Source organism: Fusarium tjaetaba (assembly GCF_013396195.1).
Source record: "Fusarium tjaetaba strain NRRL 66243 chromosome Unknown NRRL66243_c0000068, whole genome shotgun sequence".
NCBI classification, from domain to species: Eukaryota; Fungi; Ascomycota; class Sordariomycetes; order Hypocreales; family Nectriaceae; genus Fusarium; species Fusarium tjaetaba.
The window spans coordinates 59,348-81,549 of NW_023501264.1; the positions used below are offsets into that span (position 1 = coordinate 59,348).

At 49.0% G+C, this 22,202-nt stretch overlaps 8 protein-coding genes across 8 annotated transcripts; 2 read left to right on the forward strand and 6 right to left on the reverse strand.

The window, feature by feature from the left end:
- Positions 1-505: 505 nt before the first annotated feature.
- Positions 506-1,549, forward strand: FTJAE_3522 (membrane fusion mating FIG1; the record flags this gene model as incomplete). Its single annotated transcript, XM_037349829.1, has 5 exons — positions 506-575; positions 657-725; positions 778-1,105; positions 1,160-1,433; positions 1,502-1,549. 5 exons carry the CDS (start codon positions 506-508, stop codon positions 1,547-1,549), a joined length of 789 nt encoding a protein of 262 aa, XP_037209367.1.
- Positions 1,550-2,652: 1,103 nt separating this feature from the next.
- On the reverse strand, positions 2,653-4,268 carry FTJAE_3523 (uncharacterized protein; the record flags this gene model as incomplete). The annotated part of the gene is made up of 2 exons (XM_037349830.1): positions 2,653-3,677; positions 3,809-4,268. The coding sequence occupies 2 exons, from the start codon at positions 4,266-4,268 to the stop codon at positions 2,653-2,655; spliced, it is 1,485 nt and encodes a 494-aa protein (XP_037209368.1).
- A 720-nt stretch (positions 4,269-4,988) lies between these two features.
- Positions 4,989-6,391, reverse strand: FTJAE_3524 (uncharacterized protein; the record flags this gene model as incomplete). The annotated part of the gene is made up of 4 exons (XM_037349831.1): positions 4,989-5,081; positions 5,132-5,138; positions 5,181-5,445; positions 5,506-6,391. 4 exons carry the CDS (start codon positions 6,389-6,391, stop codon positions 4,989-4,991), a joined length of 1,251 nt encoding a protein of 416 aa, XP_037209369.1.
- A 526-nt stretch (positions 6,392-6,917) lies between these two features.
- FTJAE_3525 (hsp70) lies at positions 6,918-8,954 on the forward strand (the record flags this gene model as incomplete). Its single annotated transcript, XM_037349832.1, has 3 exons — positions 6,918-6,972; positions 7,020-7,950; positions 8,021-8,954. The coding sequence occupies 3 exons, from the start codon at positions 6,918-6,920 to the stop codon at positions 8,952-8,954; spliced, it is 1,920 nt and encodes a 639-aa protein (XP_037209370.1).
- A 294-nt stretch (positions 8,955-9,248) lies between these two features.
- FTJAE_3526 (class I alpha-mannosidase) lies at positions 9,249-12,293 on the reverse strand (the record flags this gene model as incomplete). The annotated part of the gene is made up of 3 exons (XM_037349833.1): positions 9,249-9,543; positions 9,596-10,581; positions 10,635-12,293. 3 exons carry the CDS (start codon positions 12,291-12,293, stop codon positions 9,249-9,251), a joined length of 2,940 nt encoding a protein of 979 aa, XP_037209371.1.
- A 2,537-nt stretch (positions 12,294-14,830) lies between these two features.
- FTJAE_3527 (t-complex 1 subunit eta) lies at positions 14,831-16,750 on the reverse strand (the record flags this gene model as incomplete). The annotated part of the gene is made up of 4 exons (XM_037349834.1): positions 14,831-15,966; positions 16,021-16,342; positions 16,401-16,567; positions 16,705-16,750. The coding sequence occupies 4 exons, from the start codon at positions 16,748-16,750 to the stop codon at positions 14,831-14,833; spliced, it is 1,671 nt and encodes a 556-aa protein (XP_037209372.1).
- Positions 16,751-17,724: 974 nt separating this feature from the next.
- On the reverse strand, positions 17,725-19,404 carry FTJAE_3528 (acetyltransferase; the record flags this gene model as incomplete). The annotated part of the gene is made up of 1 exon (XM_037349835.1): positions 17,725-19,404. One exon carries the CDS (start codon positions 19,402-19,404, stop codon positions 17,725-17,727), a length of 1,680 nt encoding a protein of 559 aa, XP_037209373.1.
- Positions 19,405-20,402: 998 nt separating this feature from the next.
- FTJAE_3529 (30S ribosomal S2 protein) lies at positions 20,403-22,116 on the reverse strand (the record flags this gene model as incomplete). Its single annotated transcript, XM_037349836.1, has 3 exons — positions 20,403-21,051; positions 21,102-22,035; positions 22,086-22,116. The coding sequence occupies 3 exons, from the start codon at positions 22,114-22,116 to the stop codon at positions 20,403-20,405; spliced, it is 1,614 nt and encodes a 537-aa protein (XP_037209374.1).
- Between the last annotated feature and the right edge of the window lie 86 nt (positions 22,117-22,202).

Genomic DNA, 22,202 nt, shown 5'->3' on the forward strand with positions numbered 1-22,202 from the left:
GTCTTCACCCTCGTTAGCAGAACGTGTGAACTGATCTTCAAGGCTCTTGATTCATCGTGGCCAACTCTCAACTTGACTTGACTTCTTAACTTAACCTCCTTTAACAAAGATCTCACTATTACAGGGCCCGACTTTCGCTCGTTGTCACCAACCGTCGTCTTTAGCCCACATACATTCCAGTGTCGATTGTCTACCGAGACATCGATTTCTCCCGTCCGCATTCCATCGCTTCTTCACCTTCACCTCGACAAGAACCAGTTGTTCCCGAGACAGATTGACTGATCAAGTCCAGTGGAGGAAGTTCAGGGTCGGTCACAGGATCGCTTCCAGAGTGTTACGCAACCAAGCGGTAACAGAAAGAGCAAGGAAACCAAGTGATATTGGTCTTGAGAAACTCGTGTTCGTCGCTCCCTCACTGGGGGACGAGCGCAGACAACTCAGTTGTTTCCCGCAACAACTTCAACCGACAGCAAGTTGAAGGAGTGCAGGATCAACATCATTCACGATGGGTTCCGGGACGAGCAGCAGCAGCAGCTCGTCCTCTAGAAGGCAAAAAGTCCAGGTCGGCTGGTATCGTAAGTCATTGTCTAGTCTCGGGACATCGATCCAATGTCTCATCTGATATGGTCCGCATCGCTAACATCCAATTCCGCTAGGCTTCGTTCCATTCCTCGGTTATCACCATGTGTTGATGATCCTTATCGCCATCGCCATTATTCTATTATGTGAGCTATTTTACCCCATCCATAGATGAGATAATATTCTAACCAAAATAAGCACTGCTTCTCGCTGGCTGTTCATCTTCCTCACCACTTATCCCCGACATCTTCCTACTATCTATCTACTACAAGGACTACACAGCAGTGCCCGATACAGCCCAGGTCGACTACAATCTCCACTCAGCTATCGAGAACATCGCAGGTGACGCTTCATTGCAAGCTCGCGTTGGTTACTTCGGTATCTGCATTAACCCCGACGGTGGTTCCTGGCTGTGCAGCAACAATGCCACTGCACTGGCTAAGGAGGTTGATGTGGACCAAGATCCTCTCAACCTCATCTGGCTGGCTGCTCAATTTAAAGATATGATTGTATTCCCATATCTCATGTGAGTTCTCACTCCGCGTGCACCGAAATGGAACCGCACTGACCTGATTCTCAGTATCATCGCCATCATCTTTGCTTTCGTCTGCCTCCTCCTTCTCGCGACTTTCCCTGGGTGGCACGAGGAGACTGATTCAGAAGGCTCTGATCGCGAAGTCAAGCCTTTCCCGTCTCGTCCCGTCTCTCAAATTGCCCTTGCCCTGATCTTCATCTCAGCCATCTTCGTCCTTGTATCTGTGCTATGGCAACATACAGCGTCCGTAGCCGCCTCGGTTATAGCCCAGGATTTCGGAAACGGAGCTGTCAAGAGTGGTGTGGGTACCAGCGCCATGGTATTGGGTTGGTTCTCATTCGCCCTACTAATAGTCGTTACTATTGGTCTACTCATTATGATCCTCAGTATAAGCGTTCTCAGTTCGATGGTATAGAACACCTCGAATTCACCTGAGTCATCGCGAACTATTGAGGACTAAAGTTGTCGAATAAATGTACATATGTCGACTATAATCATCGACACGAGGATGGTAAGATCAAAGACGGTAAAGGGCATCAGCATCGGAGTTACGGAAATGATTTTGTTTATTAAAAACGTTGAGCGATCGGTTATAATTTCGGTCTTTCAGCCTCGACATGGGACGGCACAGTAACACCGTACCGCAACGCTTTATTCTATTCACGACATAGCCTGACTCATGAAGTGACGAGATATCGGATAATCGATACGATGGCCACTGAAAACAGAGGCTCCTCGACCGAAACTCGACACGACCATGAGCTGGAACGATGAAGCGAAACGAGGAACGCCCATCTTTTTTGCATATAGACTGAGGGACCACACAGAAGACCGATCTCTCAAGGTGAGAGACCGCGTGGGATGGATGCACTACAAGATACGATTTTTGAGACCACGAATGGGATGTGGTATGGGAATACGGGATATATGTCTTGACGTGTGAGGAGGAATGGGAATTGATTATCGACATGTATTATCAAGGCAATTTATTGTCGCGCGTTTGCGAAATTAAGGATTTGGGTCTGATTTTGATCTTTGTTTGCAGTGCTGATCACTTCCTATGCTTCTTATTATAGATTGAACTTGCGTGTGAGAGAATGATTTTAAGGGTTGCGATACCTCGAACGGGCAGGATTTGAGGGATGAAAATAAAGGGATATGGTTGTGCTTCTAATAGGTAGTAATGGCCCCCTTCTTCACCAAGGGTCATCAAGACAATAAATTGAGTTGCCAATATCTTGCTTGTTATCAAACACTGTCGAGCCAGGAAGACATTTTGCATGTAATCCAATTTGACTAAACCCTTTATACAGAGTAAATCCCTTACAAACTCGGATGCAGCACTTAGCAGTCGGTCTGTATATATATATGTATATATATATCTGGGATGAAATGCTTCGAGTTTTGGTAATACTTGAACAGTCGTTTCTCAGTTGCTTCAAAATCACTTGTCATAGTAACGTATCTATTGAACATGCTGTCAATAACCCTTAAAGTCTATCCCCGATATCTTTGCATGCTTATGCCCAGAAACTCGGCTACCACGTTGCAAAGTCTTTTGGTACATTATTATAATCCTTCATCACTTCCTTTCCCTGGCTAAGAGTTGGTTTCCGCGTTATTTGCTGGTGTAGTGTTGTTGTTGGTTGACTGATGGCTCGCCCCCTTCTGTCAAGCCCCGGACGGAAAGTTTGAGAATATGGGTTCATGTTTGTGGGTAGGCTATCCTCTGCTGGAAGTTCGACAGGTGTTGTGTTGATTTGGATGGCGAGTTTCTGGTCCACTGACACCTCGTTTGGTCGACTTAGATGGTTCAACGCACCAACAATGGGAACCATATGGTGTGGAGAACTATCAAGCTCAGCAATCGGCGGTATGTAGCTGTAGTCAGGTCTTGTTAAACCAGAGGAGATGGATGATATTGTCGTAGAAGACGAATTTGGCCACGTGAGTTGCCCTGGATAGTGACCAGACGGCATATGGTGGAGCTGAGACGCTGATCTTGTGGCTGCTGGGGGTATCGAAAGTGAATGTTGCTGATGATAAGGGGTTGAGATGTTTGATGATAGACGTGAAGGAGTGTAGTTGAGGCTTGCTCGCTGGCTAGTTTGGCTCGGATCAGAGACACTATCATAGCTATGAAGTGCAATATTTTGAACAGAACCATTATGAATGAAGTGTGCAGGCCGTCTTTGAGATGGAGCCGTCACTGGTCGACTCAATGGGCCATTGTTTGCTGGTGCCAGAGGTGGTGAGTGTCTCCAGTCTAAGGGGTCTCCTAGAAGCAGACTCAAACCTGCGAGGGCCTCACTATCGTAAGTGGCACTCGAAGTGAAAGGTTTAGGTAGAGCTGTGCTGTTCATGTTGACTGGAACAAGTTCCGGCAGTGATTCAGGCGCATGCTCCATATGCATCGTCTGCGAACTCGTTGATCGATGAAGAGACTGAGGTATCTGGAGCGAAGATGGCGTCGTCGATGTTGCCGATTCTGCGTTTGTATTGAAAACTATCGTTGGATTTGGAGGATCAACAGACTGGACAACTGGTGGCTTCTTGATGTGAGCTAAAGTAAAACATACTGTTAGTTCATTGTATCGATGAAGATGTATGAGATATTCAACTTGCCCGTTACATCACCAAGAAGATCCCCCAGCAACGCGACATTATCAAACACTGCGGCTTCTTCTCTTACACCACACTTGTCCTCGGCTCTTACGGTTTCAGGAACAGGAGCCAAAAGAGCTATCTGTCTCAAAAAGTTCAACTCAGCGAGCACAGCAGCATGATGTCGACTAACAATAGGCTCCTGGCTCTTGAACTCGCTCGCCTCTACAAGCACCCATGCCATGCGTTTCGAAAATTTAGTCTTTCCACCTCTGTCGGTCTCTGGTCGACATCTCTCGACAATCTCGCAGACTTCTTGGAGTCCTCTCTGAGCTGACTCGATAATGTTGTGTACACGGTCAAGAACCTTTGGGCGGCGCTGAAGAAGATGGAGACATTCTTGACGTAGTTCTATGAGATGCTGAAGATCTGAGTCGCATGTTCGAACGAGCTCGAGACTGTGGCGGATATCATTTGGGACCTGGTCGTGGTCCAGCGCCCAGGTCAAGAGGTTGAAACTTGAATGTATTGCCTTGAGGGGGTTGGGCATGATGATTTAGGACAGAAATACTGGTTCTTAGAGGTGAATAGTCTCATATAGTAAAGTCATCTGATGATTTCAGTGAGAAGAGCGATAAGTGAGTGATGGTCGAGGTATTGATTAATCCATGTTAAGCTGCAGGTGATGAAAGATGCGAGACAACAATCCTCACATTAGTCTTCCCCGCTCAGACAAGAAAAGAGAAGACAAAATCAGGCTGTGAAGCAAGTCTATTTCTGATTTGCACAGTATCCATTCACTATCATATTGCTAAGACCCATGTTCAGAGCTGACGCCAAATGTGATATTGAGGCAATCGGCTTGCATATCTAGAAGCAGGCTCTGAGAAAAGACTCAGCTCTCAGCCACTCACGCCCAAGCAAGCAAGACAGGTCAATAGTCGGATGCAATCCGGTGGGTGAATATCACAGATTACAGTGTTGTGGTCTTGGTTACAAATTTGGTTCAAGCGCATGTAGACAGCCGTCGACATGTCTCACAAAGAAAAGTACACATTCACATACTAACCAGGCGATTTTACTCACTCGAGTCATGGCATATAAACCAAGATATTTTGTTTGTTCATGGATGAGAACTGACTGTCAGTCTCTTGTAAGTTCACTCCGTCATAAACACACTCATTATTGAACAAGGCTATAATTCTAACAAGTTGTGCAATCAAGGACCACATATCGAGCCTTATGCAGCTCGTCAAATCCAATCATCCAATCAACGAAACTCAATGACCAAAAGGTTGCAGTCCATGGGCTTCCCCTCCCTCACAAACTCACAGTTTCCGGTGCTACCACCTCCTTGGGTGATCTATACCTCGTTCCATCGTTTTGGCTCAGCCTTTCCAAACCAGGACACACCACGATCCTGCGGCTTTTTGTAATGGGTGTACTGTTGCTAAAAACGAACCTCAAGTCACTCGGCTGTGAAAGAACGACATAGCCCAGTTTGGTACACTCGAGAATGACAGCCTGCAGATGGTTCATCTGATCCTGTTGGCTAGCCGGGTCCTTTGCAACAAACATCTCCAAGAATTGATTAAGCTCATTCGCAAGAGATAGAGCCATAGGGGAAGATTCTGTCACTGACACCGGGAGTGGTGTTCTCTCATCCGGGTTAGGATGGAGAAGCAGAGCAGAGAGTGTGCGCCACCTGGAACGCGCCAAGACAATTGCTGAAAGCTTTATTAGCCATTTCTCTAATCAGGCTCTGAGTTAATGTGGGAGTGTCTTACCAGGGTTGTTTGCATTTTCAGCTGAGTGGCTTCTTTGCGCCAGTGTTGCAACCGCTAGTGGAAGCATGGACAAGCTGCTGCCAGAATTGAAATCGAGGCTCCGGAAGATAACATGCGAGAGGACATGACGAAGTCCAACTTGAGGCGTCTTGGGGCTGAGGCAAATGGCAGCAACTGTGTCTGCCTGCAGTCCTGACGCTTCTGGTGAGTAGCCAATATTGATGAGGCTCTGAGCCACCTCAGCCGGGTCGGCCTGGACTTGGGGTCGACGGTAATAGTTCTCGACATGTTGGTAAATGAGTTCGGAGAGTGAGCGCAACTCTGCTTGGAGGTCCTTGTCGGGAGTTGCCTCGAGAAGAAACTGGCTGAGTTCAGCATCGTGCCTCGACGATGAAACTATGACCTGTGGCCCATCCTTGGGTTCCGTATATTTTTGATCTGCTAAGACGAATCCTTCTTTTGCTGGTTTGACTCTCCGCCGTCTCCGCAGAAGTAGAAAGGCTGCTATGAGTCCCAGAGCAAGGCCAGCAACGAGGCAGCCGATGGCAACTCCAGCGACAGGGCCGCCTTTGAGTCCATCCGACGATCTTTCCGATGAGTCTCCCTGGTCAGTTGGCTTTTGATCATTCCGGTCTGTAGATGACGCGCTGGATGAGGTTTCTTCTTGGCTTGCTGGATTTGTCTCTAAAGACCCCGTGCTAGCTGCTGTTGGCGCCGTTTGCGCTGCAGACTGTACAATCACGTTGGTGACTTTTAGGCTTCCACCAGATGCATCAATGTCTTGTTGGACAATGGTGGACGAAGTAGTGTTGAGGAGCGTCAAGACTGCAGGGGCTGTCACGACGGTCTCTCCTAGCAATAGGGTTTCTAGAGTCGCGGAAGCCATCTTCGTAGGTTAGAGATAGAAATTCGTAAAGGCAGGAAACCCAGGAGACAGGGCAGACGCTGCTGAAAGCTTTCAGAGCAGTAGTAAGGAAAAGAATGAGAATACAAAAGTCTCGAAAGCTTCCAGGGCAGGCGTTGCTTTTGACCGCCAGCAAAGGCTCAGTATTCCAACCCTACTGCCATTTGATTGCCACCACTAAGTTCCTCTCCTCTCCATCGAGGTCCAGCTAGCAGCATCCCTTGTCAAGCCACTCAGCACAGGGGAGCATTGAGATGCATGTTTCATTATCAGGCTGAGGCCGAAGGCCTGGTCTGTCATTTCCCAGCCGACCTGTTGCATATTGTCCCGCACACCCTCGGAGGTGCTTCCAACAAACCAATATCGCCAAGTCCAGCTCCGACGGCTGAAAATGGGTCTGCAGCATGGGCCCCTTCCGAGGCTTGTCGCACTTCTGGCAACAAGGCTCTCAGATTATCCTTTGATTCTTCCTCAATTGCTTCTGTAGAGAAACCGAGCAGACTAACAAATGGAAGAGCAACCGGACTTGGCTATCTCTGTGGACCTTGGTACGACCTTTACGGGTGAGTAGCGGTCCCGCAAATACCAGATATAAACTGATTTGTTCGAGGTGTTGCCTGGATGAGGCATGGAATCCCTATTCAGGTAGTCAACGACTGGCCGGGGAGCGACGACAGAGGTGATCGAAAAGTCCCCACGACAATCGTATACAACGCCGATGGAAGCATCTCGTCTTGGGGGTTCATGTGTGCTGACGATGACCACGATACGAGCAAGACACGTCGGGACTTCTTCAAGATCTTTCTGGATCCAGAGACCCTCGACGCAGCACAGCATCAGGGCCTAAGCAATGTCCCGCAAAGCACTGCCCAGGCTCGCCAATTCGTGACAGATTATCTGAAGCAGATATATGCACATATCAAAGATAGCATAGAAATGCGCATGGGCATAAAACATGTCGGTGGATGGGACTCCATGGCCGTCCTATTCCTCTTCAGTGCGCCCACGACATGGACGAGTATGGCTATCATCAACACCTTCAAGGGCGCAATCCATGATGCTGGATTCGGAACTGGAGGCCCAAAACACTCAGCATTGGTTGATCTCACAGAGTCCGAGGCTGCAGCCGTGGCAACTCTCAAGACTGGAGCTATAAGCCTCAAGGAAAACAGCGTGTTTCTGACCGTGGATGCAGGAGGTGGCACAACAGACCTCGCTCTGATGCGAGCCACTTCCACAAACTCGAGCTTTCCACAGCTTTCTCAAGTGGCTGCCGTCAGCGGTGTCGGTGTTGGCTCCTCACTTATTGATCGCGCTTTCGCAAGACTTGTCTCACAAAGAATGGCCGCGAATCCCGATTTCAAGCTTCCGGCTGATTTTGCAGCACGCATGGCTCGAAGCCAAGGATTTAAGAGCGTCAAGCACAAGTTTGGCGAAAAGGTATACATGCAACCAGTATACAAAATTATGATGGAGGGTGTAGGATACGATGTGAGCCACGAAGGCCTCGGAGTTCAAGATGGACGCATGCTTTTTACCAAGTCAGTTACTGTCCCACTACTAAAACCTATTCTCCATGTCGACTTACCAAGTATGTTTGATCCGCTGCAGGCAAGACATTCAAGCCCTCTTTGATGTCCATATCGAAGCAATCATGGCCCGGATTCACAAGCGGCTAGACTGGTTGACCGAAAAAGGCCCTTCAAAACAAGTGGTAAGGCGCTCCGATTTGAAGCTCGACCGAAGCTCATTGCGTATACAGGGGTATGTGATTCTGTCCGGTGGGCTGGGTAGTTCAGCCTATGTCCGCGAGGTTCTCCAAGAACACTTGACCAAGCTGCAACATCCAAATGCCCGCAATATCCTTGTTATACCCTCCCAAGACCCGCAACTTGTTGTCGCTCGTGGAGTTCTCGAGAACAAGCGGCAGAGGATGGAGTCGGGGAATAAATCCGTGCTCAGCACTTGGATTGCTCGAGCGAGCTACGGCGTAATCGTTCAGGAGGTCTACATGCCTGCACGGCACTTCGATGAAGAAGTCCGACAAGATCCATGGGACCCTAGTGTGAAGTGGGCAACTAATCAGATCCAATGGTTGATCAAAAAGGTATGCTTCAGGCCGTTCTTTTTGCCCACAGACTGGGTTGACAAAAGCCCACAGGGAGACACCGTGGACCCGGACTCTCCGTTGGTCAAACGATTCGAAATCAGGTTGAAAGATGGAGACACTACACGCGCATGGGACGCAGAAATTGTAGTGTCAAATAACGAGGCCGAATGGCTTCCTCGAAGCCTAAAACAAGCCGGCGTTATGAGACTTTGTTCTGTAAAGAGCAACCTCGCTGGCATCGAACAACACCAGCTCGTCCTCAAAGAAAAGCGAGGAACTTGTTTCCGGCGTGGACACAAGTTCTACATTTGTAGGTTCGATATCCGAGTTATTGTTGCTCCAGCAGACCTGAGATTTGAGCTCTGGTTTGGGGGGACGAAGTTCTCTGGCAACCACCAGCCTATCTCAGTCCAATGGGATGCAGCTAAAGGTTAAGAGACTAGGTGACGAGGATGGAACAAAGTGCGTGGCCTCACTCTAGACCACGAAACGCTCAGGAGATACCCCGGCTGCAGATGAAATATGTATGTACATTGATATATCCTCAGATGACTAGCGCCTTATAATCATACACTATCCTGACCAGTCTCCAAAAAACGCCTTTGTCATGACTTCGACTTGCCCGATAATGAAATAGCTTTGCCACCCTTCTTCCTCCTTTTCAAAACTTCAACGTCCTTTGAGCAAGCTCTCGGTATACTGACTTGTAAACACGCGCTGAAATTACGTTCATGTTGACCTCTTGAAAGGATGTGCTTCCGTGTTGAGAACCCATTCGTCAAGGCTTATGATGTTAGGCTCTGAAAAGAGAAGATAGTAGTACTTTAGAGTCTCAGAAATCCAGAAGCTCTCCATCTCGTCCTTGAGATTATTCTCTGTACCCATCACATCTTCGATGGCGCTGTTGGCGAATTCGGTGCGAGTAGCAGCAATTGTAGCCTGGAACATCTTCCAACCCTTGTCCATCCAGGTAGTATCGCCAGTAATGCGATACATGTACCAAACGGATTCAATCGCCTCAGGTCTGTAACTTTATGTTAGGAGAGACAATAAAAGCATTACAAATGCAAACTTACCGAAGGATGTAATTCCGATTTATTATATCGGTGTAGCCTGGAGGTAACTTTTCTCTTTGAATCCTCGACTTGACGTACTCCTCGTGCGTCACGGGCCTCTCCAGAGGTATATCATCAGAACCAGCAACTTGTTCTGCGTTTCTGACGGCATCAAAGCTGTCTACGGTGACAGGCTTCGGCGCTATGGTGTTTTCCGTTGTATCTTGGACAGCAGCGGGTTTGTTTTCTAGCTCGACTGGCGCAGGTTTGGCTTTCTCCGAATCAGTCTTGCTCAAATCTGCCTTTACTGCTTCCGTCTTTTCAGGCCCGTCCTTGTTCAGCCCAATTTTCTGCTTAAGCGAATCGGGGAGCGTTGATCCAAACTCCGAGTCGTCCTCTTCCATACTCCTATCCAGCTCAGGCATCGGTATTCCTGCCCGCTTGACCACCTTTGGCGGATTAACGACAGGCTCCGGTCCCTTGCTTGAATCATCGGGCTTGTTTTGTTGGGCGGCGGCGGGAGCAGCTCCTTCTGCGAGCTTCCTCTGGGCCTCGCCGTCTGACCATTTCCGAAACTCACTATCGCGCCATTCTCTGTTAGGGTCGAGATCCTCATACCAACTCTCTTCACTGAAAGCACACTTTTCCAGGGCAGGGCAGGCGACCAGGTGAGCATATTCAGGCATTATACCAGTAACCGTTGACTGGTATGCCCACACGCAACCATCAGTGAGCTTTTTTGCCTTGTCGATATCTCCATCACGACCAAAGATCTTACCGCCTAGTCCATACATGCCTCCAACGAAGCATGCGAGATGAGCCATGTCGTAGGTCTTTAACCATTCTGAGTCACCCCGGCTAGAAGTCGTCAACTTTCCTGTGAAGAACACATCCCAGCCGTCGTCTTTAATCATAGGTCGATAAAGCAGCCATTCATTAATCGCGTCGATGGTGTTCTCGTAGAGCGGGCGATACTTGGGTTCCAGACCATTCAAGAGCAAGTATTGCTAATTTTACGTCAGACAAAATTATCATGAAGAATGATGACGGAGCAACATACCTTGGGGAAATACTCGTAGGCTGAATCTTGGGCACCTCCCATGTGGTAATGTCCGTAGTTAGGGCTACTGGAAACAAGACCCTGAGGCTTGCAATCCCAGTCCGCCGAAGATCCATCTGCAGCAAGAGGGGGCGCCTGTTGAGGCCCAGATCGAGCCGGTGTCTGATCACCCGCTTTAGTTGCCTCATCGGTATCTACAGGAACATTGCGCCGTTGGAGCTTATCCTCCCAACGACTATCAGCCTGAGGGAGCTGTGCGGGAGAGGCTACATCTCCGCCCAGTTTCGTGGGATCAAATCCTTCGGGTTCCCTAGTCAGGTCGGCAGAATTGACTTGCTCCCGGGCCTCTTGGCTGAGGCTTTCAGTCCGAGTGGTAGCGGTCCTATTACATCCAGAGGCATCGATGCGTTCGGGGAAAAGTCCTGGAATATCAGTACCCGCTGCCTGCATCTCAATCAAGGCGTCGGTGATACGGTCAACAGCATCATAGTATTTGTTGGTACCCGTCAATTGAGCGAGGCGAGTGAACTCCATAGACAGAGTTCCAAGCTCGGCGATTCCAACAGTGCTCGCTCGGTGGGGTTGCGAAGCATAAGGCTCATGCCATCGATAATATAATAGGGGCATGCGGTTAGGCGTATCAAAAACGCCCATCAGGATCTCCGCAAGTTCGACGGCCTTATCCAGCAGAATCTTATACTGGCCAGAGGATCCACCACTAACATCGTACGCAGCGATAAGGCCACCCAAGTAACGAATGGTAGTTTCAAAAACGGGAATGTCGTTACGTTCGGAGTAAGTGAAGTCGACATTGGCGACAGCCTTGGCGGCTTCATCAAACTCCTCCTTCATACCAGCGATCCAAAGAGTATCAAGCGAATCGATGAGTGTCGCGCCCCAGCCACAAAAAGTGTCGCGATACTTCATAGAAGCAGGCTTGAGTTCATCATGTGGGAATGCAAATTTGCGATAACCAGTCCAGGCCCGTTCAATCTCTGCCTTGACACGTTTCAGCCGATCCAACCGAGTGGTACTTGTCTGTACGTCTTCAGGTTGGAAGTCGAACTGGATTCTGTTGATACTGGGAGCTGTGCCGGTTGGGACTGGTCTGATTGACTCAGGGGGAATAGGGAAGTTCTCCTTGGGCTTGGTCCAGTGAACTTTGGATCCATCAACGTTGACATCAGGAATATCAGGGTTGTCGGCCTGCTTAGGAGGGTCCTTGAAGTGAACATCGGGAATATGTGGTGCGCTTTGCTCGGCCGGCTGCTTGTGCTCTTCCTTCTTGTCGTCTGGCAGCGCAGCGTCCCCAACAGAGATAGGTTTATCGACGGCAGGCTTCTCTTCTGCCGGTGTGTCGACTTTCTCTGCAGCATTCTCCGGCAAAGTTGGTCCATCTTGGGGTGCAGCTGGTTTGGGTTTATTGGCAGTGTTGGAATCCTGCTCGGAATCGGGAAGCTGGACGGGTGGCGGTACGACAGGCGGTTCAAAGGCTTCTTTGGAGCCCTGTACTGGGTCAGAAGCTGGCTGGCTCGGTTGCTTCACCGTTTCGAAGTGAGGAGCCTGTGACCATGAATTTTGCATGAATCGATACAGCAGGAAGACCATAACCACAGCGACTATGGCATAAAATCGTCCACGGCGACGAAGTGGAAGCATTGCGACGGATCGTTGCTCGCCGAGGCGAGGCTTTTGGGGTGTCGATTAAGGCTTGGATAGAATATTCGATTTGATCTGCGCCCTGCTATAAAGTGACGCGATGTTTCGCTAGAGGGGTCGCTTGATCTATGTCGTCCAAGACTGTGGTGTCGCCTACGGTACTGAGCGCAGCAGCATTCCGTTTGGTACCACACCAGCTTGAACTGGCTTTCTTGTGCCTCCTTCTTTGTGTCAGGTTAGCCAAAAGAAGAAAGCAAATAAGTCAAACTCTGACAAGAAAACGACGCAAAAGAGATGCAGATGGAGAAGACAAACAAGATAGCGAACGTTATAGGGTGTCGGGGGACAAAGACAAGAAAGGACAGTCTCAAAGTGAGAGCTAGGTAGCAGAGGAAGGAGCCTGCCCTCCACCGGCCTGACCAGGAGAGACCACATCTTAGTGGCATTGGTTGGCCAAAATGAGGTAACCTCAGGGGCTCTATGGAGTCTAGCGTATGCCCCTGGTGCTAACTTTAGCATCATCGCAGGGTCTTCCCGTTGCATTCCTGCAGGGCAAGTTTAAAAGGCTCATTAATGAACTCGTGGCGGATTGATATTGATTGTGAGTACTCCGTACATGTCTATTCACTACTATATGCAGATATGATCTGTATTCTTGGCTTTGAAATACTATTGCTATCAAAGAATAACTCAGTGAGCACGTCCTTGGGTTCTAGTACCTCGGTACTGCATCTGAAAGAGCCAAGTTCCTGATAGTTAACTCGAAGCTAGGTACAGCACCTAAATGCGAAACCGACCCTTTCCATTTACTTCCCCTCGGCTCTGAGTAGTATTCACATGTGTTTGTTAGAATCAGGATTAGTTTGTTTGGCTGTGCTCCATAACTCAATTGCGTTTAAACTACCACCCAAAAGCTTCTCACACGTGCATCCATTCCCAACCTGGTCCTCGGTCTCAACGGGGCCGTTACCGCGCCGCTTAAGCTCCGTGTTCTAGATTTAACGGAGCCTCGACCTCCGATATCAGATTCGGGATGCCCACTTCTGTTTCTTATCTACGGATACCCCTCAAGAAGCTAAGATCAATTTAGGCATCAATGATTATCTGGAGGCATTGTCGTCGTGAAGCCAACGACTAGGTTAGATATTTCACAGGAACAAAATGTAGAATACTAAGCTAGGAAAGGGCTTGCATATATATATGTACATATGTATTCAGATGCGGCGTAAAGTTTAAGTTATTGGTTTGGATCCCCCGATCTCATTACGATCTAATCAACTCCCAGCCAGGAACAGATCTCTCCTCCATAACATAAAATGTTCCTATTGGCGGTAGTACTTTGCATGAGGCAGTATGAGGTATGCCTCTGGTCTGTTTGCTTGTAGCTTCTTTTCAATAGAGGAAGCTTATTATAGTAAGACCAAACGAGGAATTGGGCCTTTATTGCGAGGAATGCCTATTCTGAGTTTATGGGGATTTTTTGCTGTCTGAAACCGGATCCTGGTGATCCAAGTAAGTGATACAGCACCGACTGTGGTTTCGTCTCTGCGACTCTTAAGGAAAAGTCTAGGACGGAAGTTCCTGCGATAAAGCTGTCCCAAAAAGTACATTTAATCTTATAAGAAACTCTTTGTAACTGAAGGTTCATTGGAGGACAAGTTTGTTGTCAATGTCAAACAACCCAAGACATTCGCTGCCGTGATGAAGCAAATCAAGGCAAAGACACTTATTATAAACTGGCCCCCTTCCGCAGTAGAAGTGGACCAGTAACGCAACCCATGTGGAGTATCGAGAGAAAGAGATTGCAGGCGTGGCAGATATTAAGCCCCTCTATAGAATCATCAACATATGAATTCGGCTTCAGGATGCTCAAGAAGCAAAGAACTAGAGTAGGTATAGAAGATTTGAGGTTATCTCGTGTATCTCGTTCTTGTGAACATGGAGCTCAATAGAAGTCTATTCTTTTAATAATTGCCTCTTTCCCCTGTGGCTTAGTTGGCTAAAGCGTCCGACTGTTATTAAATAGACAATCGGGAGATCGGAAGTTCGAGCCTTCCCGGGGGAGATAATCTTTTATTTTGCCTGCTATAACTACTTATAATTAAGGCAATAAAGAGATACTTATAGAAGAATGTTCTATTATTATTTTTATTTATTTTCATTTTAATATAGTTAATTATTTTAAAACTGTAACAGCTCGGTCGGTAATGCTATTATCTATAGTATAAGGTATAACCTAAATATTAACATTCAGCATTGCTACAAGTTTCATAGCTATGAAACCGCAAGGCCTGTATAGGTAGGCAGTATTCGATCTGACAGTCCTTCGAGTGCGACTCACATTCACCAGCTCTTGCCATATAGTAGATAGAGGTCATCAGGTTTCAGAGGTCAGATAAGTCTAGGTATCATACAGATCTTCCAGCCCTCGGCCAAATACTGCTCCTCCCACTTTTCAAGTCTATGTTTTCAGGATAGGCCAAGTTTTCCATTTTAACCCTTGATCATGCTCCATCTTTCATTATGATTCTCTCCCTTTACCTCCGGGGCATGCCACGTCCGCGACCCCGCAGAGCACGCTGCGCAGCACCTGGTGGTAGCTGACCAGGAGCCTGGGGCTTAGCACTCTCCTCATTGCGGATAGTCTCGTCCACTCCAAGAATGAGGCAGCTGGCCTCAGTAGCAGCCTGGATAGCGTTGATCTTGACAAGAGCGGGCTCCCAGACAAATTGCTCCATCATGTCAGTAACGCCCTCGTTCTGGAAATCAACACCAGCCCATGTCTGACCCCTTCGGTGCGCAACACGAAGCTTGTTGAGAATATCAGTGGCATCGAAACCAGCGTTGTCGCAAAGCTGGCGAGGGATGATCTCAAGAGCCTTGGCAAAAGACTTGATAATAGCTTGCTGCTTGGTAGAGATGTTCTTATCAGCGAACTGGTGAAGGTATGCTGAAACTTCCATCTCAGCAGCACCACCACCGCCGACAATGAGATGGTTTCGGATGGCACGCTTAACGATCATGATGGCATCGTGCAGCGATCGCTCAACTTCAGCAATAAACTGCTCAGCACCTCCGCGGAGGACGAGGGTGCAAGTCTTGGCCTCGGGACAGTCCTCGAAAAAGTTGAAACGCTCACCACCGATCTGGCGCTCCTCGAACTTGCCGCAGGTACCCAGATGCTCGGGCAGAATATCGGAACATGTCGATTGAACAACAGCACCAGTGGCCTGGACAACACGCTCCATATCATCACCAGCCACACGACCAGCACAGAAGACATCTCGATCAGCGAAAAATTGTGTGGCGAGGTCACCGATGGGCAGCTTGCTGAGCACAACCTTAGCACCAGTCTTGTAGACTGCCTCAAGCTTCTTGTAGATAATCTGCCACTCCGCATCGACGATTGCCTGGTACTCGGAAACCTGCTCAACACGGACCTCGGCGTTGTCCTTCTCGGCCTTGAGCTCCAGCTCGACGTTCAAGCACACGATCTTGGGTTGCTCGAAAGATTTTGGTTGTTGTTCGAAACCGGCATAGGAAAAGGTCTTCTTAAAGGCGACACCGTTAACAAAGAGGGAGTCGGTCAGGGAACCACCAGGGATCTTCTTGATGCCGATGAGCTTCTCGTTGAGGTCGTCCTGGTCAAGGGACAAGACGGCATCGACAACCACTAAAATCAGTTAGCTCGATGACCAAGGCATATGCATGGTGGGTATTTGCGTACTCTTGGTGAAGAACGTAGTATTTCTCTTGATCAGCTTGCTTGTCATGGCAGTAGAAGCCAGCTTGATAAGAGTATCACGGCGGTTGCCCTCGTTTGTACTAACAGCAACTTCCTTGATCTTGTTGACAGCCATCTGAGATGCCCTCCTCAGACCCTTAATGATAATCTGAGAGCTAACACCCTGCTCAACGTGTTCCTTGACCTCCTTCAGGATCTCACCGGCAAGGACAACGACTGATGTGGTTCCATCACCGACTTCGGCATCTTGCGATCGAGCAATATCGACGAGAATTCTTGCGGCGGGGTGGACGATGTCGAGAAGCTTTGACCAGTTAGCAAAGAACTGGAAGTGAATGGGTATTTTGTCGAGCGCTTCGAACCTTCATCACGGTGGCGCCGTCGTTGGTGATAGTTTGTCGGCCATTCTCATCAACCATCAAAAGGTCACCGCCGTAAGGACCTAGAGTGGACTTGATTGTAGCCTGGACGGCGAGACAGGCATTGATGTTGGAGATGATCTGTCCCTTGCCCTGGGAAGTATCGGTTCCTGTAGGGGAGCGTCAAAGTCAGTTATCCATTGCGATCATATTTGTTGTCGTTGCGTCGTGTTGATATCGTCTTCTTTTGGAGATGCCCCCTAAGAATTCGAGGGGTGAAGCGGGCTGGCGGTGGGGTAAAACGGACCTTCCTTGAGGACGATAATCGTCGGCGTTTGGCCTCCGAAGGACATCTTGACGGTGATTGATTGACCCGAATCTGAATGGCAGAGATTACAACCGTGTATAAAGTATGTACAGGCTTAAGTTTCGCTCGGTCGTCGGTTGGTGGGGGGAGGGAAACACGTTGGCGGGTTCAGAGTGGGAGGAGCTTGTGATGAGTGGAAGCTTCCAAAAAAATGTGGCAGCCTTCCACTTTCTCGCTTTCTCATCATGCCTTGCCCCAGTCGTGCACGGGCCATTTTGTATAGGAGTTAAGGGTCTTGTCTCGACCAATCAGGTTATTACTTCTAAGTCGACAACCAACGTCGTATCAGCTCGTAACTGACAACTTCCAAGTATGGTACTGAAACATATAAATCAGAGTGTCAATTACACAGGACTCACATTGTCTCCTGTCCTCCCATATCTAGGCCATCTGAAATAGCTTGAGTTGCAAACCATAATTTCTACCCAAACTCCACTCCTGGCATAAACTAACAAAAAGATATCCACAAAGGACAAAAATAATACCAGGTTTCAAACGAAACTCCCCCGGGAAGGCTCGAACTTCCGATCTCCCGATTGTCAGTTAATAACAGTCGGACGCTTTAGCCAACTAAGCCACAGGGGAGAAGCTGATTGGTTGAGCAGGCACCACCGTGATGGGATCTAACCTGATCTGACTTGGGATGGACACGCGAGACGCCTTGTTACTTACCCATTTGTTCATTCTTATGGTAAAAAGCCGCTGAGAATATGTTTTCTGTAGGTATACTTGCCAAGATTCTTAGCAAAAGGAGAGCAGTGATGGTTTCGATGATGGTGTCTGTGGACGTATCAAGGGCACAGTGAAGAGTCGAGATCAATAGACACAAACCGAATCTTAATATTCATGTGGGAAACGCCAAGCTTATGCTCATTGATAAGGTAGAGAAATGTAATTATATCCAGGAGCGCCCGCTTCATGCTTCAAATTAATAGGACAGCATCACAAAGTCAACTCTGACTAACCCCCTGGCCCTTCAAAGCCAACATCATACAGACCCCTTTCCTTATGGACAAGCCCGTGATTGTCTGTGCCAGCGCCGACACCCACGCCTATGCCATCCATACCATCCATACCATCCGTCCCGTCCATTACATTGTCATCGTCTTGATGTTCTATCAACATCTCCAAATCTCTGTCCACAACGTCGGGACCAACATCTTCAGTCGCATTGAGCAATGCTTGGAAGTCAGCGGGCGAATGATATTGATCAAAGGGGCCAAGGTCATGAGAAGCTTCGTTGATGATCTGCGGGTCGATCGGTTGGTATACGTTGTGATCATGTGGGTGGTGGCCAGTGGGAGGGTCTTGGAGCATGGGACTGTGTGAGTGAAGGGTATGGTCCATTGTGCTGCCTTGAAGAGCGTGAGGGGGTGCAATGAGAGAGATATCGGCTGGGTTAGCATAGGGACTTGGTGAATGATCGTGATCTGGACTCTGGTGGGAAATTGTAGGCATCATGTTGTGCTCTTGCAGTGGTAACATTTGGGCAGGGGGAGGACTCGTCGGCTGCGCATGGTGGTCACCTGTGTTTGCACCACCTCTCCTCCCTCCCGCATGATTATTCGAGGAGGCTGCCTTTCTCGCACCGCCAGGGTTAGGTGTCTTGCCTAGCTCTTTGCACTCCACGCAACTGCGAATCACATCGCTGACTGTTTCTTTGATACGGCTCCAGTGGTACTTCTCTGCAATAGTAGCTGTAGTTTTGTTGATCCCCCCGTGCTGCTGAACATGAACTTGACGAGCAATATCGAACTGGCGGGCGGGATCCGATATAACCTCCTTATCCTTGAGCATGAGCTTGTCTCCGTCGAGGAGCTTATAGTGCGTCGCTGCGCTGCGGAGCCTGCTTTTCTCGGCGCGGTCAGCGCCGTTCGGGTACTCGCCGTACTTGAGGTAGAACTTGATCTTGTCGAAACGCTCTTCACTCACGAGTTCCTCGCTTTCGCGCGGTGACAAATCCCGCCCATAGATGATGGCATCAATCAGCTGATTGGGATAGCTGCGAAGGTTTCCACAACCCTTGACTCGACCGATGCGCTTGAAGCCGAGCGCATCCCAGATACGGCATGATGCAACGTTTGTCTCGTACACCAGGTTGAAGACGCTATACGTATAACCCAACTTAGGTGCCCAGTCAAGGTACGCCTCACCCATGAGACGACCGACACCGCGGTTACGCGAGGCATCTGTGACAAGGAAACCGGCATTGCACACATGGCTGCTGCGGCCGGGATAGTTAGGCTTGATATAGAAGCTGCCGAGACATTCCCGGGACCAATCTTTGCCTTCTACAACATCCTCAGCACGTTCAACATCTCCAAGGAGCATGATGGCGCCAAAGTTCTGGAACCAGTAGGAACCGAACTTGTCGGCGGCGAAGGGATCCATCATGGGATACGTATCGCCGCCTTCAATTTCCTTGTTGATCTGGTCACATAAGTAGGCGATCAGCGACTCGGGAACCTGATGTTTCGAGGAAAACGGAACAATAGTGGCCACAGTCTGGCGATCACGGAGCGTGACCTGTCTAGGGGTCATCTCGGCCGGAAGCCCGGGATTGTTCGGATCCGGGTACGGAGGCTGGCCGGAGACGCGGTAGATAGTGGGGCTTGCCGGATCATCCAGCATGGCCGGCATTTTGTTGGATGAAACCCTTATGCGGGGTTTAACGTGTAGGTAGAAGAAAGAGGAAGCAGAAGAATGATTTAATTGGAGGACAAGCTTTTATCCCTATTAACCAGATTGTTAGCCTTGTAATTCTTGTCACTTACGAATCTATCTTCGTAATCTCAGGGTGATGCCGTCTTACACCAAACAAACACCCTCAAGACTGAAAAGTGCAGAATGAGAGAAAAAGTATAAAGTGGTGCATACCAATTCAAGTGTCAGGAAAGGCCGAGACAGTTTAATAAGAACAGCTCGGCTCAAAAGCTAAACTATTATGGGAGGCTCCTATGTTGTGGAGTGCTCTCTCAAATCCCGATTTCGCACCGAAATCTCTATCAAGATCTCTCGAGTTTCAGGCGGACCGTACTGAAATCCACTACTGTAGGTGTGCTGTGGCCTGTAAAAACTGCCTGGCTGGCGTTTCAATGCACTGGTGGGTGGGTGGTGGCCTGGATCCTTGACTGAAAAGGGCGCGCCTTGGACAGTCCGGGGACCCTCACAGGGAACTACCTAATAAAAAGCGACTGAAGACGCTGTAGGGCTCAGTTATAGCCCCGGTATATCCAGTGCTCCGCTCTGTAATGAGGTGCAGCGCAGCGTGCGTAATGCTTGTATTTTTTTTGCAGTGCTGTGATGTGATGTTCGTTGTGACTGTGCTGAAATGTTCGTTGGTGATGAGGGGAAATGCGCAGGCCCCAAAAATTTCATGGAGGCGGGGCATGCACCTGGAGAAAAAAAGCCACTGAGAATCCAAGGTCATGTTAAACCTTAAAACAAGCCAGGGTCAATTGTTTATCCGTAGTTATCGCCGTGATCGGCCTCGATATTATGATGCAAATGAGAGCAGGTTGATGCCTTAAACTTGATACATAACAATACATTTTTATATATTCATTCCAGCTTACACCGCTTTCATACTCTATCCTTCCCGTAGGCTATTATACATTTCAATACTGTACAAAGCTTTTCTACTGCTTGCCGCTCTTGATATCGGCCTCGATCGCCTCCGCCGCACTCTTCAGTCCAGACAACTGATCCTCAATGCTCGCTAGCCTAGAATCCTGTGCTGGTTTGGTAGGGCTAACATCAGACTGAACGTCGGCTACTACCTCTGGTGCAGCGGGTTGCTCGGGAGCTAAAGTGGCTGCTTCGGAGGTGATAGGCTGTTCTGGCGATGAGGTGTTGGACTCAGCCTGAGCCTCAACCACAACTTCAGAAACAGCAGCCTGCATAGAAGACTCGGGGCCGGAGCTAGCGGGTTCCTCAGGCAATGAAGAAAGCGCTTCAGCGGCAGCCTCCTTTGCAGCTCCCAGGGCAGCCTGTCCCATCATGTCCACCATCTCGCTCTCAGTAACCTCAAGCTCGTCTCCGTAGAGACCCTCTCGTAAGATCTTCTGTTCCTCCTCATTGAATCCCTCGAGGTTGTGTTGCATCTGCCCCATTACATTCTTGCGTTCAGCAATAGCGGCCTTCTTTTCGCGGTTCATGTGCTGTACGATATCAGGAGAATTTTCCCATGTCGCCATGTTATTCTTCTTAGCATCTGCCATACGTCGCTGTTGGCCTCTTTGGCCAGCTCGACCTAGGACACCGCCAACAACAGCCATCGCTCGCAGACTACCCATGCATCAGCAACAGAAATGCGTAAAGTTGGTGGAAGTTCTTACCTGTCATCGTTCGCAGGAATGGTATATGTCACCCATGATGGGTCTACGTTGGTATCAATAACGCCAATCGTAGGAATGCTCTTAAGACCGCACTCATATAGAAGAGTATAGTTCTCAAGGGGGTTTAAGCAAACAACCAGATCAGGCATCAGCGGTCGAGCCGAACCTCTGTAGGCCTCAAAACCGGGGAGTTCCTGGTCCTTGTGGTCCACAACTTTTGTTCCGGCCAACTTCAGAATAACATCTCGATTGGTGATGGCTCCAGGGGTCCACTTGGTGAACAAATGACAAGCACCAGCCATCTCAGCAGCCTGGGTGACAATCTCCATCTGACCCTTTCGGTTTCCTACGAAGAGAATGAGGCCAGCCTTGTACGCTACCTCCTCCACCACACGCGCCGCACGTCGCAGGTGTGCTGCAGTCGTTTCCAGAGAGATAATGTGAACACCCTGTCGCACTCCGTAGATGTACCGAGAGTTCGCGGGGTTCCAGAGCGAGGTTTTGTGTCCAATATGTGTTTGTGAAGCCATCAACATCTCTAGAGTGATATCCTCAGGTCCAGGTGGGTTGTTGACAAGCTCGGTGGGAATATAGCGCTTCTCCAGTTTTGAACCGAGACTTCGTGTGTTGGCCTGAATTCTTTGCCATTCTTTATACTGCTGAGCAGGAGTCGCAGGTACCGCCGAGTTCGAGTTGGAGTGAGGTGTAGTCCAAGCAGCGCCCCTGTGCTCGTGCGCCGAGTTGGTCCTGAGAGAAAGAATACCGTCTTGTACAATCCGCTGCTTCTTTCGTGCCGCTGATACAATCTTCGGGGGCGCAACAGCGGCCTGGGTTGTCTTCCACTCTTCGGATGTAGTCTCAGTCTTTGTGGTGACCTGAGTGGACATTTGCCGGGCGAGGGACCTAGAGATGGGAGACGCCAATGTGTGGCGGCCTGGACATGTCAGTTGGGCATTTGCATGAGTTAGAGCTCAATTGACTCACAATGCCGCACGGGGGCGTTCCTCAGGATCATGGCGACAACTTGGAGACTGCTCGGTTATCGTGGTAGTCGTTCGACTGTACCAAAATTTGGCTATGGCCATGAATCGGGTGGAGGGA